A 14,843-nucleotide genomic window follows, 5' to 3' on the forward strand; every position below is an offset into this window, starting at 1 on the left:
TCTTTTCTTGGAATTTGTTAGACCCTTGTGGCGTCATTCTTCCCTATTCTATATTAATCTAGAATTTTCTATATTGTAATAATCTAGAACGTTTTGTAGACTGTCGTAGAAAGTATAAATAGAGTTTTTAAGTTTAGGTTTAGGGCAAGTTTATGAAGAACAAAGTTTTTGGTTATGAAGTCCCAAGGAGAAGAAATCTGTAAGAGAGCAAGTGTATGTACTGTTCATTTGATAAATTAATTAGAAAAATTTTTATTATCTTGCTGGTGTTGGTTCCTGTTGTGTTTGCTTCCGTTGCATTTTTCTCTGCATCAATCAGGATACAGCTATTGTACCTGCAAAGAACTCCATCTCTATGCTTGCAGAAGTCCTCATCTTCGAGCTATCACTATAAAATGATGTGTCACATAAATTCATAGATACCGTATTTACCGTAAAGATGCAGTCAACCAAAATGAAGGGGACTTATCCTCTGCAGAAAATAGAAACATTCACAGAGCAATTTATAGAACAATTACATGAGGATTAACTCGCGTGAGACACACGTGCCCGTCAATAGATCAAGTGCAGTGATCTGACAACTAATCATATATATTATGGAAATTTTGTCATAATGGTGACCTGTGCATTGAATACAATTATTTTGATTCACATTCTTTTTCTTGGATGCTATCCCCTCCCCTTGAAGCAGTCGCATACTTTTCCCCTCCAACATTTTCCCTTTCACTGGAAATTTTAGAGTCATGGGCATTGTCAGGGGAATTTACACAAAACTTCTGTAGCCACCTGTCACTCTCCCAAAGTAAATGCATTATACTTTCACGTGCTCTGTATCGATGGCCTTCAAATGGAAGAAGCACAAGACGACAGGGAGCACCGTGTCCTTTTAGAGCATTGAAGAATCGCTTAGACTGCAACGTTCAATCAGTCCAGAAAGAAAGTGATAAGTCTTTTTCCAGTTTACATGCAGACCGTGTTTTTCAAATTTACGCGCAAACACACAGAACAAAATACTTTATACATGAACATCTAATGACTAGCAATTTTAACCATACTCTTTAGAGTTTTCTTTGAGTGCAGAAAAATATATTTCTTTGCAATGCCACACCCAAACAAAGCCAACACTGAAGGAACCATCCATAAATGTGAATAAGCATGAAGACCAAATTAAGATGAAGCACCAAATATTACGAATCACATCCTAGTCTTTAAATCTTCAATGCATTTCTGGCCAAATTTTAGCGCAATAAACAAAATAATTTGACATACCTGAAAATTACTTCTACTTGACAATTAATGTTTTCAAATGAAAATGGTCAAAGCTTTATAGGACTAACTAGTTTTTTATGGATACCAGTTTGGAACGGTGGGATAAATTAATCTAAAACATAATACAGCCAAAAATATTTTATTCCCACAATGGAAGTTTATGTTCATAAACAAACTAGGCCCATTATTTTACTTATTCTAAAATACTAAAATAGTGTATACAACTAGTTTCAAGTCCTTCACAGTGCCATGGAAAAACAGATAGACAAGGATCAGCAAATGGAGTGGTACTTGTCTAAGTCTTAAAAAAGACCCAATATCGTGACAGAGGCTCAGGGAAATTAAGAAAGTCATGATCAAGAAGGATACATCAAGAATATAAAGGAAAAAATCTTTAGCATCAAAAGTTAATGGTATGGACAGAAAAGAGAACACAGAATTTCAAAAGCAAAAACTTCCAACAGGCAAATTATATTCCATAGATCACTAACTGCACAAGTAAAAAGACAACATAAGAGCACATCAAAAATGAAATAAAATGCTAAATAGAGATGTATGCTAGGTTGCACACCTGCATTGAGGGCGTTCCAGGATTGTAATCCTCTTGTCCATGTACAAGCAGAAGAGGTTTCTTTATTTTATTAGCTAACATAAATGGGCTCATCTGGACATACGTGCTAGTTGTTTCCCACAGTGTCCGCTCTTCATTCTGGAATATAAATTATCTTAAAAATTAATAAACTCATTATAGTGAAACTTAACCAACAATACAAGTTCAAAAGTACCACTTTGAACTCTCATAGAAGTAAAGCTCACCTGAAATCCAAAGGGAGTGAGTGTCCTATTATAGGCACCTGAGCGAGCGATCCCACAACAAAAAAGATGAGGTGCATGTGCCAAGAGGCATGCTGTCATGAATGCTCCATAAGAGTGACCACTGATGGCTATCTTGTTTGGATGAGAAACCTGTACACAAGTTCTTTTAGCTGGTATGTAGCTAATTCAGGCGTAGTTGCGAAGTTCAATAGGTGACCAGCAGCAACTCAATTCAAGTTAACTCAGTAAGCTTACCCCTCGTCTTACAACTTCTTCAACTGCAGCCTCAGCACTAGCCACCAACTGTTCAACATACCTAATGTGAAATTGAAAACAAATAAAAGCTTTCTGTGTGAGGGTAAAATCAGTTGATTGATTTAGAACGAAATTATACAGATGAGACTGAATAATACATAGCAGTGAATCTATACAAAAAGAGGAAATTGAAACTTAAAATATGCTAGACCAGAAGCACCTTTAGAAAAAGTATGTATTAACTTTTGTAAACTTCAGCAAGTTCTAGAACTAACTGATCAAATAATTATCAGAGATTATTATTTATAATATCATTGATCTCAATATTCTCCTGTAGAGTCTACAAATATATAGGAGAAATACAAGAAACCATGCTCTAAAATAGCATTCACGGGTTTAACAAATAATAAACAGACTAAACCAATATTCTAAGCTTAGATATTAATAACAACACTCATAAATAAACACTAAACAGACTATCTATGTGGATGAATCACAAAATATCCAAAATTTCCCCCTTATTGCATTATTGTTTTATAGTACTAATAAGAGAACCCTGAAATGTTTCAAACTTTACGTGTGCAAGAGGCTTAGTAAATATATCCACACGTTGATCCTGTGTGCAGCAAAACTGAAGCTGGGTGTTGTTTAGTAACTTTAGTTGAACATTTTCACAAATGGAGTGACAGACAACCTCAATATGCTTGGTTTGTTAATACTGGATTACAAACAAGCTTGAGACCACTCTGATTGTCACAGTACAGGATGGTTAGCTGGTTTTGTGGTACCCCCAATCCTTCTAAATATGTGACAAAGCCAAACTGCTGCACTTGCTGCGCAATATTCTGCTTCTGTTGAAGAATGGGCAACTGTGGATTGCTTCTTACTTTCCCAAGAAATAGGACCTGATCCTAATAAGAAAACAAATCCAGATGTAGATTTTCTATGATCAACAGAACCTGAACGTGCATAATCTGCATCTATGTACCCTGTCAAGAAGAAATGGTCATTCTTTTAGTTGGATGATCGTTTCTTCATCTAGTATCAGCATACGAGTTTCTATGCTGGGAACTTTGGGAATATTGTACGCCCATTTACATGTCAAGTAGTCAAATTTTTAAACAAACTTAAACAGTAAAACTTGAACCACCAACCTTCAACAAATAACTTGCTTATATTTTGGGCTATTGTTTATGGCCCTCGTGGTATTATATTATACTTGTATGTTTGAACTATATTCTATTCAACTGTTGCATACTGTGTTGTGCGCGTGTTGTAATTAAATATTGAAGGATAGGATTGATTTTGAAATTAGAAAGGATAATTCATACTATTCTAATTTACACGTATTGTGTAACATATAGTTTTCTACGAGTGTTGCATTAACTAAAATTGCATGAACTTTTCACTTGACTATTTGATGTTGATATACGCGTGTATTTCTAACAATTAAGTTCTAAATATCTTCTATAATAATTGAATGAATGAAAGATACAGATCTATTTTTAAAATAGTTAAAGGATGAATGTTTGATCAATGCAGTTTGCAGTTTATATTTAAACCAGAACCATATTGCTCTTAGTGACAGGATATGCATGTCTTTGTGAGAATGTGCAAATAGGGTTTGTTGTATTAGTTCTTGTGCAAAGTATAATTATGCGGTTTGTATGCTCCCTTGTTAAACATTTGTAGATAGAAGATTGGGACTTGCAGTTTATCATAGTTGTAATTATTGGCATCCAAGAGTGAGCCTAATTTAAGGGGGGTGGAGGATGTAATACTCCACCTGTCTTCTATATTCTATCATTTTGGTTGATGATTATAGTTAATGTTAATTATTTCATATACTGATGTTATTTACATTTATAGATTTACTAGTTGTAAACTTGTACGTATTCCATATTTGCATGTGTATGGTTAGCATGTATGTTTTCACTTTTCTAGTTGATGTGTCTAATGAGGTTGAGGGATGGAGTCGTAGTCACCTGCATGTGGGATCTACACAATGTACCACTCCCCTCCATTGTTTGTTTATACACACACATGCGTTGGCTTTTAGGCACGTTTGCAAGTATTGGGCATCGACTTCTCTAAATTGCCAGGTGTGATTATTACATTTTAGTTTAGTGAGTTTGTTCCTACGTTGTCTATCATGTTGCTTGATGTGTTTTGTGTCAATAGATTAAAAGACTTATTAAGATAAAATAATTATAAAAATATTAAATATAGAGATAGTTAATAAAAAGTAATTAAATGTTTATATCTAATTAAAAAGTCTAAAAATAAGATTGGAGATTTAGATAAATAGTAATTTAAAATGCATAATTAATATAAATAAACTATTAATATGTCATAAATCTTATTTAATATTAAAATAGTTATATGCAACTCTATTACACTTTAACTAATAAATTAAAATGAGATTTTTATTAAAAGGTTGAGTGAAGAATAAGTTATTTAATTCTGAAAAAGAAAGAAAATACATTTAGTTATTTTATTATAAAAAAGATAATATCTATGTTGTGAAAAGGAAAAACAAACAAATAATATTTATTTATTTGATATTAAAACAACAAAGAAAAAAATTATGCATTTTTTTTCTTAAGAAAAAGTAAATTGATTTTATTTATTTAAAAGAATAATAAGAAAACAAAGAAAAACTATTCTTTTGTTTTTTAGTACTTTTTAGTTTACATATTTTTGGAAAACTACAATTTTATTAGTTTTTTTTATTAGAGTTAATTTTAGTCATTTTGGGGAAATATAAGATTTTTTAAGAACAGGGAGATTTTTGAGATTTGAAGTTTAGAGACAAGTTGAAAGTTATGCATTTGAATTTGAAGAATTATTTCAAAACTTGGGAATGAAGTCTACATTTGAGTTTCCTTCTTCTGCTTAACAAATCAACTCGGTATTTCAAGGTAGTGGTTTTCGAATCTTTTGTAATTTCCGTTGGTAAGATTGTTTTTTCATGCTTTCTTGGTTGTGAATTTGGATTTTAGTTTGAATGAGGTTCTTTTGGCATCCTAAGAGTCCTAAAGATTAGTAGAGCTTCCTTGTAAGCTACGTTTATTGCATAACTAATACTTTGAGAAATTTTATTTGGAAACCCTAAGAGAGAAGATTAAAAAGAATCATGGTGTTACTATTTCCAATTGCGGTTTTACAAGTTTAGCCAAATTTAATTAATATATATAGGTTATGGATTAAGTAAAAACAACTTTTGAGGGGACCCAAAACCCCATACAAATCAAGCATTCATAAAAGATGTGTCCACAGTGTTGATGTTTAGCATCAAGAGAAGTAAATCTGAATCTTCCATGATGTTATTACTTGTAATTATATTTCAGAGATATAAGCGACTTTTGTTCTAACTTTGATATCTGTCTTACATTGCAAAAAAGTATCTATGCATCACTGTCTGATATACATGACAAAGACCTATATATACTTACATGTATTCATACTGATGTATGCATACATGTACATATACATACATCCCTGTTATATATATATAGTGACAATATTTATATGCATTATTGACCAACTTAAGTGGTCAAGATTCACATTACTCTTGACAGACCTTGCTGTCAAAACTTTGTATTATGAATCACGACAGATATCACTGTCGAACTTTGTATTATTTATGGTTGATGATTATCGTTGGGCTTATTGTTATCTTTGGCGGATGTTCAGTCGGGATGCTATAACCCGCATAATATGTATTGCATCCTATGTCGGGTTTACAACTTGCGACTAGGCACTCATAATGATATGGAGATTACGCCTTGTGTTATCGGGCAACAAAATAATAATAATCAAAGAACAGTTATAACATGGCTTCGAAGGGCCATGTCCCTACGTGGCCCTTGGGCCATGTAGAGGCATGACTCTTCGGAGTCATGGCTGTTCGGGTGCCAATATATTTGTGTTCCTTCAACTGCAGTGAACATATTACAAAAGGCAATACAAGTACCTGCAGTATTATATTCACATCAATATATCAATTGCTATTATTATTTCACCACATTTGTTTTACAGAGATACAGTAAAAGCAATCAAAAGCTGAAAAAGGAAGAGTTCCAATACCTGCTACAAATACTTGAAGATAAGTTATTATGCTCACATTGATTCTGAATTATAGAAATATATTTGCAATTGTTTATCTATCAGAGATCTTTTATTTTTAACATGCTATCAGAGCTGCACTGATAAGAAAACCATTGCAAATATTAATTTCTGAGTCTAATTTAAAGGAAAAATAAAAGTTTTAGAAGGCATTAAAGATGGTGAACCATGTAAGAATTGAAGATAGATTATATGGAGCTTCAAATTTTTCATCTTGGAAAATCAAGCTTTTAATAATTCTAAGAGAGATGGAAATAGAAAATTATATTGAATCTAATTTACCTATGCCTGAAAACGAATCTGAGAAAGCAACATGGAAAAGGCACAATAATAAGGCAATAAAAATAATCATAGATTCAGTTAAAGATCACATACTTCCTTCAACTGCAAATCTCAAAACTGCATTTGATATGTTCACTACAATTTAAAGTACATTTGAAATTAATAATACAAGTAGATTGCTCACTTTGAAACAAGATCTACTTTACATCAAAATAAAAAATGGAGAATCAATCACATCTTACTTCCTTAGAATTACTGAATTAAAGGATCAATTGGCTACTATGCAAAATCAAATAGATGATAAGGAATTGAGTATGATTGCACTTAGAGGACTTCCACTTTCATGGGAAACTTTAATTAGAGGTTTAAGTTCCCGTCCCGAACTTCCAAAGTTTGATCAATTGAAAAATGAATGCGCTCAAGAGGAGTCCAGATTAGCATCTAGAGGTTTAATTTCAAATCAAGATGGTGACATCCAAGCTTTGTATTCCAAATCAAATAAAAAAAGAAAGTTCAAACATAACAAGAAGGAAAATAATAAAAGTCACAAATCCCACAATCATAGAGATTGGTCCAAAGTAAGATGCTTCAAATGTGATAAGCTTGGTCATTCCTACTATGTGTCTCATGAAAAACAGAAAATTCAAGCAGCATTGGCAGAAGTTAAAGAAGAGAATAATGAGAAGACAGACAAAGAAAATTATGCATTTATAGTAGCTCTCTCAAGTGAGTTAAACTTTAATCACAACACCTGGATCCTAGGCAATGGAGCTTTTCGCCATATCTCTAGATTTAAAGAAAAGTTTGAAACTCTCACAAATCATGAATCAGAAGAAGTTACTATTGGAGACAACTCCTCTCATCCAATTAAAGGCATTGGTACATGTTTTATTCAACTAAATTCTGATATCACTCTGCAACTAAAGAATGTCTTTTATGTGCCAGGGATTAAAAGAAATCTTGTCTCAATCTCTGGACTTGCTGATCAAGGGTACCACATTGCATTTCAAGGAAATAAAATTATATCCTGGACTAAGAACTCTTCTATCAAGAAAGCTATAACTATAGGGGTTAGGGATGGAAGTCTTTATAAACGATGTAACTTTCAAAACCCAGAGATAAACTTAACTCTCAATAAAAATAAGTCAAACTTCATTGAAATTTAGCATAAAAGATTAGGTCATCTTAATTTTCGAGCTTTAACATCCATAAGTAAAATTGTAAAAGGTCTTCCAAATCTTAATTTAGAGCACTCAAGTATTTGTAAAGGGTGTGCCTTAGGGAAAAACACTAAACACTCATTTCCCAATAGTGTTCATAAATGTAAAAACGTACTTGAGTTGATTCATACAGATCTTTGTGGTCTTATGTCAGTTCCCTCTCTAAATGGATGTCTATTTTATGTAATCTTCATTGATAACTACTCTAGGAGAACTTGGATTAATCTTCTAAAACAAAAGGAGTCTTCTAAAGTCTTATCCAAATTCAAAGAGTTTAAAGCTCTAGTCGAAAATCAATCAGGACAAAAGATCAAAACCCTTAGGTCCGATAATGGGGTGAATTCACTTCTGATATTTTCAAAAACTTTTGTATTTCTGTTGGGATTAAGAGGGAGTATTTTGTACCTTATAATTCGCAACAGAATGGAATAGCTGAAAGAAAAAATAGATCCATTGTTGAATCAGCTAGGGCCATGCTACATGATCAAAACCTTCATTACTCTTTTTGGGCTAAAGCTTCCAATACAGCTGTCTACATTCAAAATCGTTGTCCTCACTCTATATTGGAAAACATCACTCCTGAAGAAGCATTTACCGGAGTTAAACCAGATTTAAGTCATCTAAGAATTTTTGGATGTCCAGTATACATTCACATTCCAAAAGAAAGGAAAACCAAATTAGAGCCTTCTGGGAAGAAGGGGATATTCATTGGTTATAGTGAAACTTCAAAGGGGTACAGAATCTACATTCCTAAACAAAGAACTATTGAGATTAATAGAGATGTCATATTTGAAGAAGGCACCGCGTTCAAGACCTCTAGTAATAATGAAGAATCTATTTTAGAAGAAGATCAAGATACAGAAATTGAGAGGGAGGAAAACTCTGACATCTCAAATCATTCGGAATCTGAAAATGTCAACCCTAATAATAATAAGAGACCTCTTTGGGCTAGAAAGATGTTAGCTGAAAATCAAGTTGAACCAGATGATGTAATTCAGGAAAGCAAAAGGACTAGAAATCAATCCTGCTATGTTGCTCTATTATCTGAACTCATAAAATTTGAACCTGCCAATGTTAAAGAAGCACTTTCACATCAATCTTGGAAGGAAGCCATGATTGAAGAATATAATTCAATATTGAAAAATGATGTTTGGGATATAGTACCAAGACCTAAAGATAAATCTGTTGTTTCTTCTAAATGGTTGTTCAAGATTAAATATGCTGCAGATGGCAGTATTGAAAAATGCAAGGCAAGATTTGTGGCCCGAGGTTTCTCTCAAAAGGAAGGCATTGATTATGATGAGACTTTTGCCCCTGTTGCCAGATATACTTCAGTCAGAACAATCCTAGCTATTGCTGCATCTAAAGGATGGAAAGTACATCAAATGGATGTCAAAACCGCGTTTCTCAATGGAAAGATTGAAGAAGAAGTTTATGTTGAATAGCCGAAAGGGTTCAGTATCTTTGATCGTCAGACTCATGTTTGTAAATTGAAGAAGGCACTTTATGGTCTTAAACTAGCTCCTAGAGCCTGGTATGAAAGAATAGATAATTATTTACTCAAACTAGGATTTGCCAAGAATGAAGCTGATCCTAATTTATACTTCAAAACAGAAGGTGATGATATGGTCATCTTTGTATTATATGTTGACGACTTATTAATCACAGGTGATGAACACATGATAGAAAAATATAAACAAGATCTCTCTGCTGAATTTGAAATGAAGGACCTAGGGTTACTTCACTATTTCTTGGGGTTAGAAATTTGGCAACTGGACAACTGCATTATACTAAATCAGGGAAAATACACAGTTGACATATTAAACAAGTTTGGTATGATGGAATGCAAACCAACTGCTACACCTATGGAGATAAACTTACACAAGCTAAAAGATGATATGAATGAATCTGAAGATGTGGATCCTACTTATTACAGACAGATTATTGGATCCTTAATGTACCTGGTTAATACTCGTCCTGACATTTGTTATGCAACTCATACCTTGAGTCAGTTTATGTGCTCACCTAAAAAGATAAATTTGCAAGCAGCTAAATACATAATGAGGTATCTCAAGGGTACTATTGCAATGGGAATAAAATATGACAAAGTTAATCTTGAGCTAAATGGATACTTTGATTCTGATTGGGTTGGAAGTTCTATTGAGCGCAAGAGTACTTCAGGATACTGTTTCAGTCTTGGATCCGGCATGATCTCTTGGACTAGTCAAAAACAAACTTCTGTGGCTTTGAGTTCTACTGAAGCCAAGTATATTGCATCCTCCCTATGTGCCAGAGAAGCAGTATGGCTCCGAAAGTTACTTTCAAATCTCTTCAAAAGACCATTGAAGCCTACAGTGATTTATTGTGATAATCAAAGTTGTATCAAGCTTTCCTCTAATCCTGTGTTTCACAATCGCTCTAAACATATTGAAATTCCATTTCATTACATTAAGGATATGGTTAATCGAGGAGTTATTCAATTGGAATATATATGTACTAATGATCAATCAGCTTATATTCTTACCAAACCTCTTGCTAAAGTGAAACTGAAATATTTTAGAGAAAGGCTTGGTATGATTATTCGTAATGGAAATTTTTTTAAATAAAAGAGTTGTTTGTTTCTTCTATTTTATATGTTATGAAAGGTGACGATCTTTCATGGACATATTCAGTAATCTTTAATTATTTACAAGGTGACAATCTTGTAAGTAGAGATTATTTTTGGGCTTCTCTAGACATTGCTTAAGTGCAAGTAGAGATTATTTTTGGGCTTATCTAGACATTGCTTAAGTGCAAGTAGAGATTATTTTGGGCTTCTTTAGACATTGCTCAAGTGCAAGTAGAGATTATTTTTGAGCCTCTCTAGACAAAGCATAAGTGCAAGAAGAGATTATCTTAAGCTCCTCTAGACATTGCTTAAGTGCAAGTAGAGATCAATTACTGCTCTTTTAGTGTTGCTTATTAGATGACTCTGATCAAGTTTTCCTTCTCCCTAGCTAAAGAGGGAGTGTTGATGTTTAGCGTCAGGAGAAGTAAATCTGAATCTTCCATGATGTTAGTACTTGTAATTATATTTCAGAGATATAAGCAACTTTTGTTCTAACTTTGATGTCTATCTTATATTGCAAAGAAGTATCTATGCATCACTGTCTAATATACATGATAGAGACCTATATATACATACATGTATTCATACTGATGTATGCATACATGTACATATACATACATCCCTGTTATATATATATATATATATATATATATTGTGACAGTATTTATATGCATTATCGACCAACTTAAGTGGTCAAGATTCACATTACTCTTGACAGACCTTGCTGTCGAAACTTTGTATTATGAATCACAACAAATATCACTGTCGAACTTTGTATTATTTATGATTGATGATTTAACTTTGATGTCTATCTTATATTGCAAAGAAGTATCTATGCATCACTGTCTAATATACATGATAGAGACCTATATATACATACATGTATTCATACTGATGTATGCATACATGTACATATACATACATCCCTGTTATATATATATATATATATATATATAGTGACAGTATTTATATGCATTATCGACCAACTTAAGTGGTCAAGATTCACATTACTCTTGACAGACCTTGCTGTCGAAACTTTGTATTATGAATCACAACAAATATCACTGTCGAACTTTGTATTATTTATGATTGATGATTATCACTGGGCTTATTGTTATCTTTGGCGGATGTTCAGTCGAGATGCTATAACCCGCGTAATATGTATTGCATCTTGTGTCGGGTTTACAACCCGCGACTTGGCACTCATATTGATATGAAGATTACGCCTTGTGTTATCGGGCAACAAAATAATAATAATCAAAGAACAATTATAACATGGCTTCGAATGGCCATGTCCCTACGTGGCCCTTGGGCCACGTAGTGGCATGACTCTTCAGAGTCATGGTTGTTCGGGTGCCAATATATTTGTGTTCCTTCAACTGCAGTGAACATATTACAAAAGGCAATACAAGTACCTACAGTATTATATTCACATCAGTATATCAATTGCTATTATTATTTCACCACATTTGTTTTATAGAGATATAGTAAAAGCAATCAAAAGCTGAAGAAGGAAGAGTTCCAATACTTGCTACAAATACGTGAAGATAAGTAAAGTTATTCTGCTCATATTGATTCTGAATTATAGAAATATATTTGTAATTGTTTATCTATCAGAGATCCTTTACTTTTAACACATAGTAATCCTTTACTTTTAACACATAGTACCAACATAACAACCAAGTTTTACAAGAACCTGAAACCTAAAAATAGATACAATTACGAACAAATCAAAATCCCCAAAGGGAAAAAGAAACCAGTTACTAGCACACAATCCTAGGACCACAAACCTAGAAGTCGAAACAAAAAGGACAAAAAAGAAAGTAACCCACTAAACCAACTTCTTAGTAGCTCTGGCCAGATTCCTTCCAATAATAGCAACTTCTTCAATTGAGTCTTTCACAATTGACTCTAGAGCCACTTCAATAGCCTTCTTGGTACAGAGCGTCGTACTCTTGCTGGGACCCCCACTCAACAAAGCAGCCATAGAGGAAACAATCTCCTCCACGCTTCTCCTTCCTAAGATAGCAACAATAGCACATAAGCTCAAAGTAACCATCTCCAGAAATGTTGCCCACTGTCCTTGACCAATTGGCGCAACTTAGCCTCATAATCCAGCAACTTACCAAGGATATTCCCAACCTTCAGTTCCAGCTTGATCCTTTTGTTTTTTTCAGCTTCTAGGCTGGTCTGCAACTCCCACACCATTTTCTTCAAAGAGTTTATCTCATTATATATCCCACATGGGAGATGTCAGCCTTCATCTTAGCCTTTTGGAGAAATTTCGGGCTACCACTACACTCCTCCCCGTCCATCACACCAGGTTCCCCAATAGCCATATTACCCTTAGGAAAACATTGACCACTATTAAAATCTTCAAGCATAGCATCAAACATTCCTTCCAACTGGGTCTTCTCATTCACTACTACTTTGTTCTCACCCGGGTCATCCACATTCTAGTATGTAAACTCAGTCTCTGTGGGATTTCGCAACTAACTGTCCGGAGCTTGTGGCGACCCCTGCTTCCTTTCCTCAGGTTGCTCTTTTTCCTCCCCAATCTCATGTCTGGAACTGTTGTCCTTCACAAGAGCTTCTAAAGTCTCCAGAGCAGTAACATCTTGAACCTCAATCCCCACCTCCAATTTGGGGTTTCAGCTACATTGCCCTTGTTGTCAGAGACCCTCTTCAATCTCATAGTTTTCACTAAAGTCTCCCCCTGGCTACCAAAGTAGCCTTCATTCTTAGAGTTGCATCCCTTGCTATCGGTCTCAACCTCATCTTCACCACCACTAATAATTTCTTTTGTTTCGTTCTTCTCAGCCTCAGTGTCATCTTCCAAGTCCTTCTTCTTAGTTGTTTTCTTTCCCTTCCCAAAAACCCTCTTCCTCTTTCTCTCATGAGTCATCACCTCCTCCTCACTGGCTTCTGAAACACTCTCTAACTCTGTCTCCATGCCTTGAGGCTCCAAAGCCTTATTCTCATCATGAGCCACCTTCCCTTTCTTTACATCAACCTTGTCCACGGAACCCTTAATTAATTTTTTCTTTTTCTTAGCTAAGGACAAAGACACCCTTGGGGCCCTATCCCTACAATATTTTGCAATAAGAAGAATTATGCCCTCATGGAGGATTGGTCTCCTCTCCTTTTTATGCTGGGCCCTAAGCCCTTGAAGTAGGAAATGTTTCAAATACAAAGGAAACGAGATTCTGTCTTTATACCTAAATTGGTTCAAAAAAACAAAATAATAATTGTGAACCCTTTTAGACCAACCATCAAGGATGAAATAATCCCACACATCTTGTCAAATTTCCTTTATCTAATCTAAATCCAAACAATCCCCAGCCTTCAACAATTTCTCCTCCTCTTGGATTTTAGGAAATTTCTTCAACAATTCATTGAAGATTTTGGTTTCCTTTTTTAATTTTATCCCCGTGTTGGGAAGTCCAGTTATCTCGGCAAGAAAATCATCCATAATTGACACAGAGACCTCATATATTGTCACTTTCTCCCTATACAAATTTTTAAAAATTCCTCTGTTATGTGCGACTTAAAACCATGTAGCTTCTCAAGATAACCAATGACCTTACCTTTCTTAAGCAACTTCCAAATAGAGGCATTCTCCTTCCACTGCATGCAGCTTGAAGGCTCCTGCTTCCTTGTGTAATGCCCCTCAAAAGGGAACCCAAAAGAATAGGTCAAAGTTGATAAGTTTGATGAGTTTTTTTTTTTTTTGATCTTTTTTCCATTTAATTTATTAATCCAAGATGTATAGTCTTATTCCAGCTCCCTTAACATTCATTGCTTACTACTTAAGTTATTCCATGCATTAGTGTTATTGTTATGAAGTTAATATAGTTCTTAAGTGTAAATTACAAATGCCATAGCATCATCATAATTGACTAGACTAATCTTACAATGAGGATAATCAAGAACAACTGTAACAAGATATACATCATGATTTACATAAAGCAAGTAGATACATGAGTAATCACCATCATACATATATACCAAGATTAATTTTATAAGAGATACAACTTTCTTACATTTACTTTTCAAGAACCAACCTCTCCCTTATTTACCCAACCCTTATACATGTCCTTTCCTTAAGATGTATCAATCTAAATACCCCCTTTCAAGATTCATCAAATTACATCATTTATAATAATGCAAGTAACATGAACATCCTTAAGCATCTTTAAGCATCATCCAAGCATATCTCCAAGAAGGAACTCCAATGCAAGCCACAAACAAGCCTCTTGTTTTGC

General features: G+C 34.1%; 1 protein-coding gene across 2 annotated transcripts in view; it reads right to left on the reverse strand.

The window, feature by feature from the left end:
- Positions 1-356: 356 nt before the first annotated feature.
- LOC149561605 (putative glutamyl endopeptidase, chloroplastic) overlaps positions 357-14,843 on the reverse strand; it is a 163,547-nt gene continuing 149,060 nt past the window's right edge. For both annotated transcript variants that reach the window (XM_089825204.1, XM_089825202.1), the window contains 4 exons: positions 2,341-2,401; positions 2,086-2,235; positions 1,841-1,978; positions 357-911 (listed from right to left, as the gene is read on the reverse strand). In XM_089825204.1, coding sequence (XP_089681330.1) covers positions 639-911; positions 1,841-1,978; positions 2,086-2,235; positions 2,341-2,401 — 622 coding nt within the window. In that variant the 3' untranslated portion in view covers positions 357-638. The remainder of the gene's footprint in view (positions 912-1,840; positions 1,979-2,085; positions 2,236-2,340; positions 2,402-14,843) is intronic.

The sequence above is a fragment of the Cupressus sempervirens genome, chromosome 4, assembly GCF_028749045.1.
Source record: "Cupressus sempervirens isolate cs-2001-9-10 chromosome 4, ASM2874904v1, whole genome shotgun sequence".
In the NCBI taxonomy this organism is placed as follows: domain Eukaryota; kingdom Viridiplantae; phylum Streptophyta; class Pinopsida; order Cupressales; family Cupressaceae; genus Cupressus; species Cupressus sempervirens.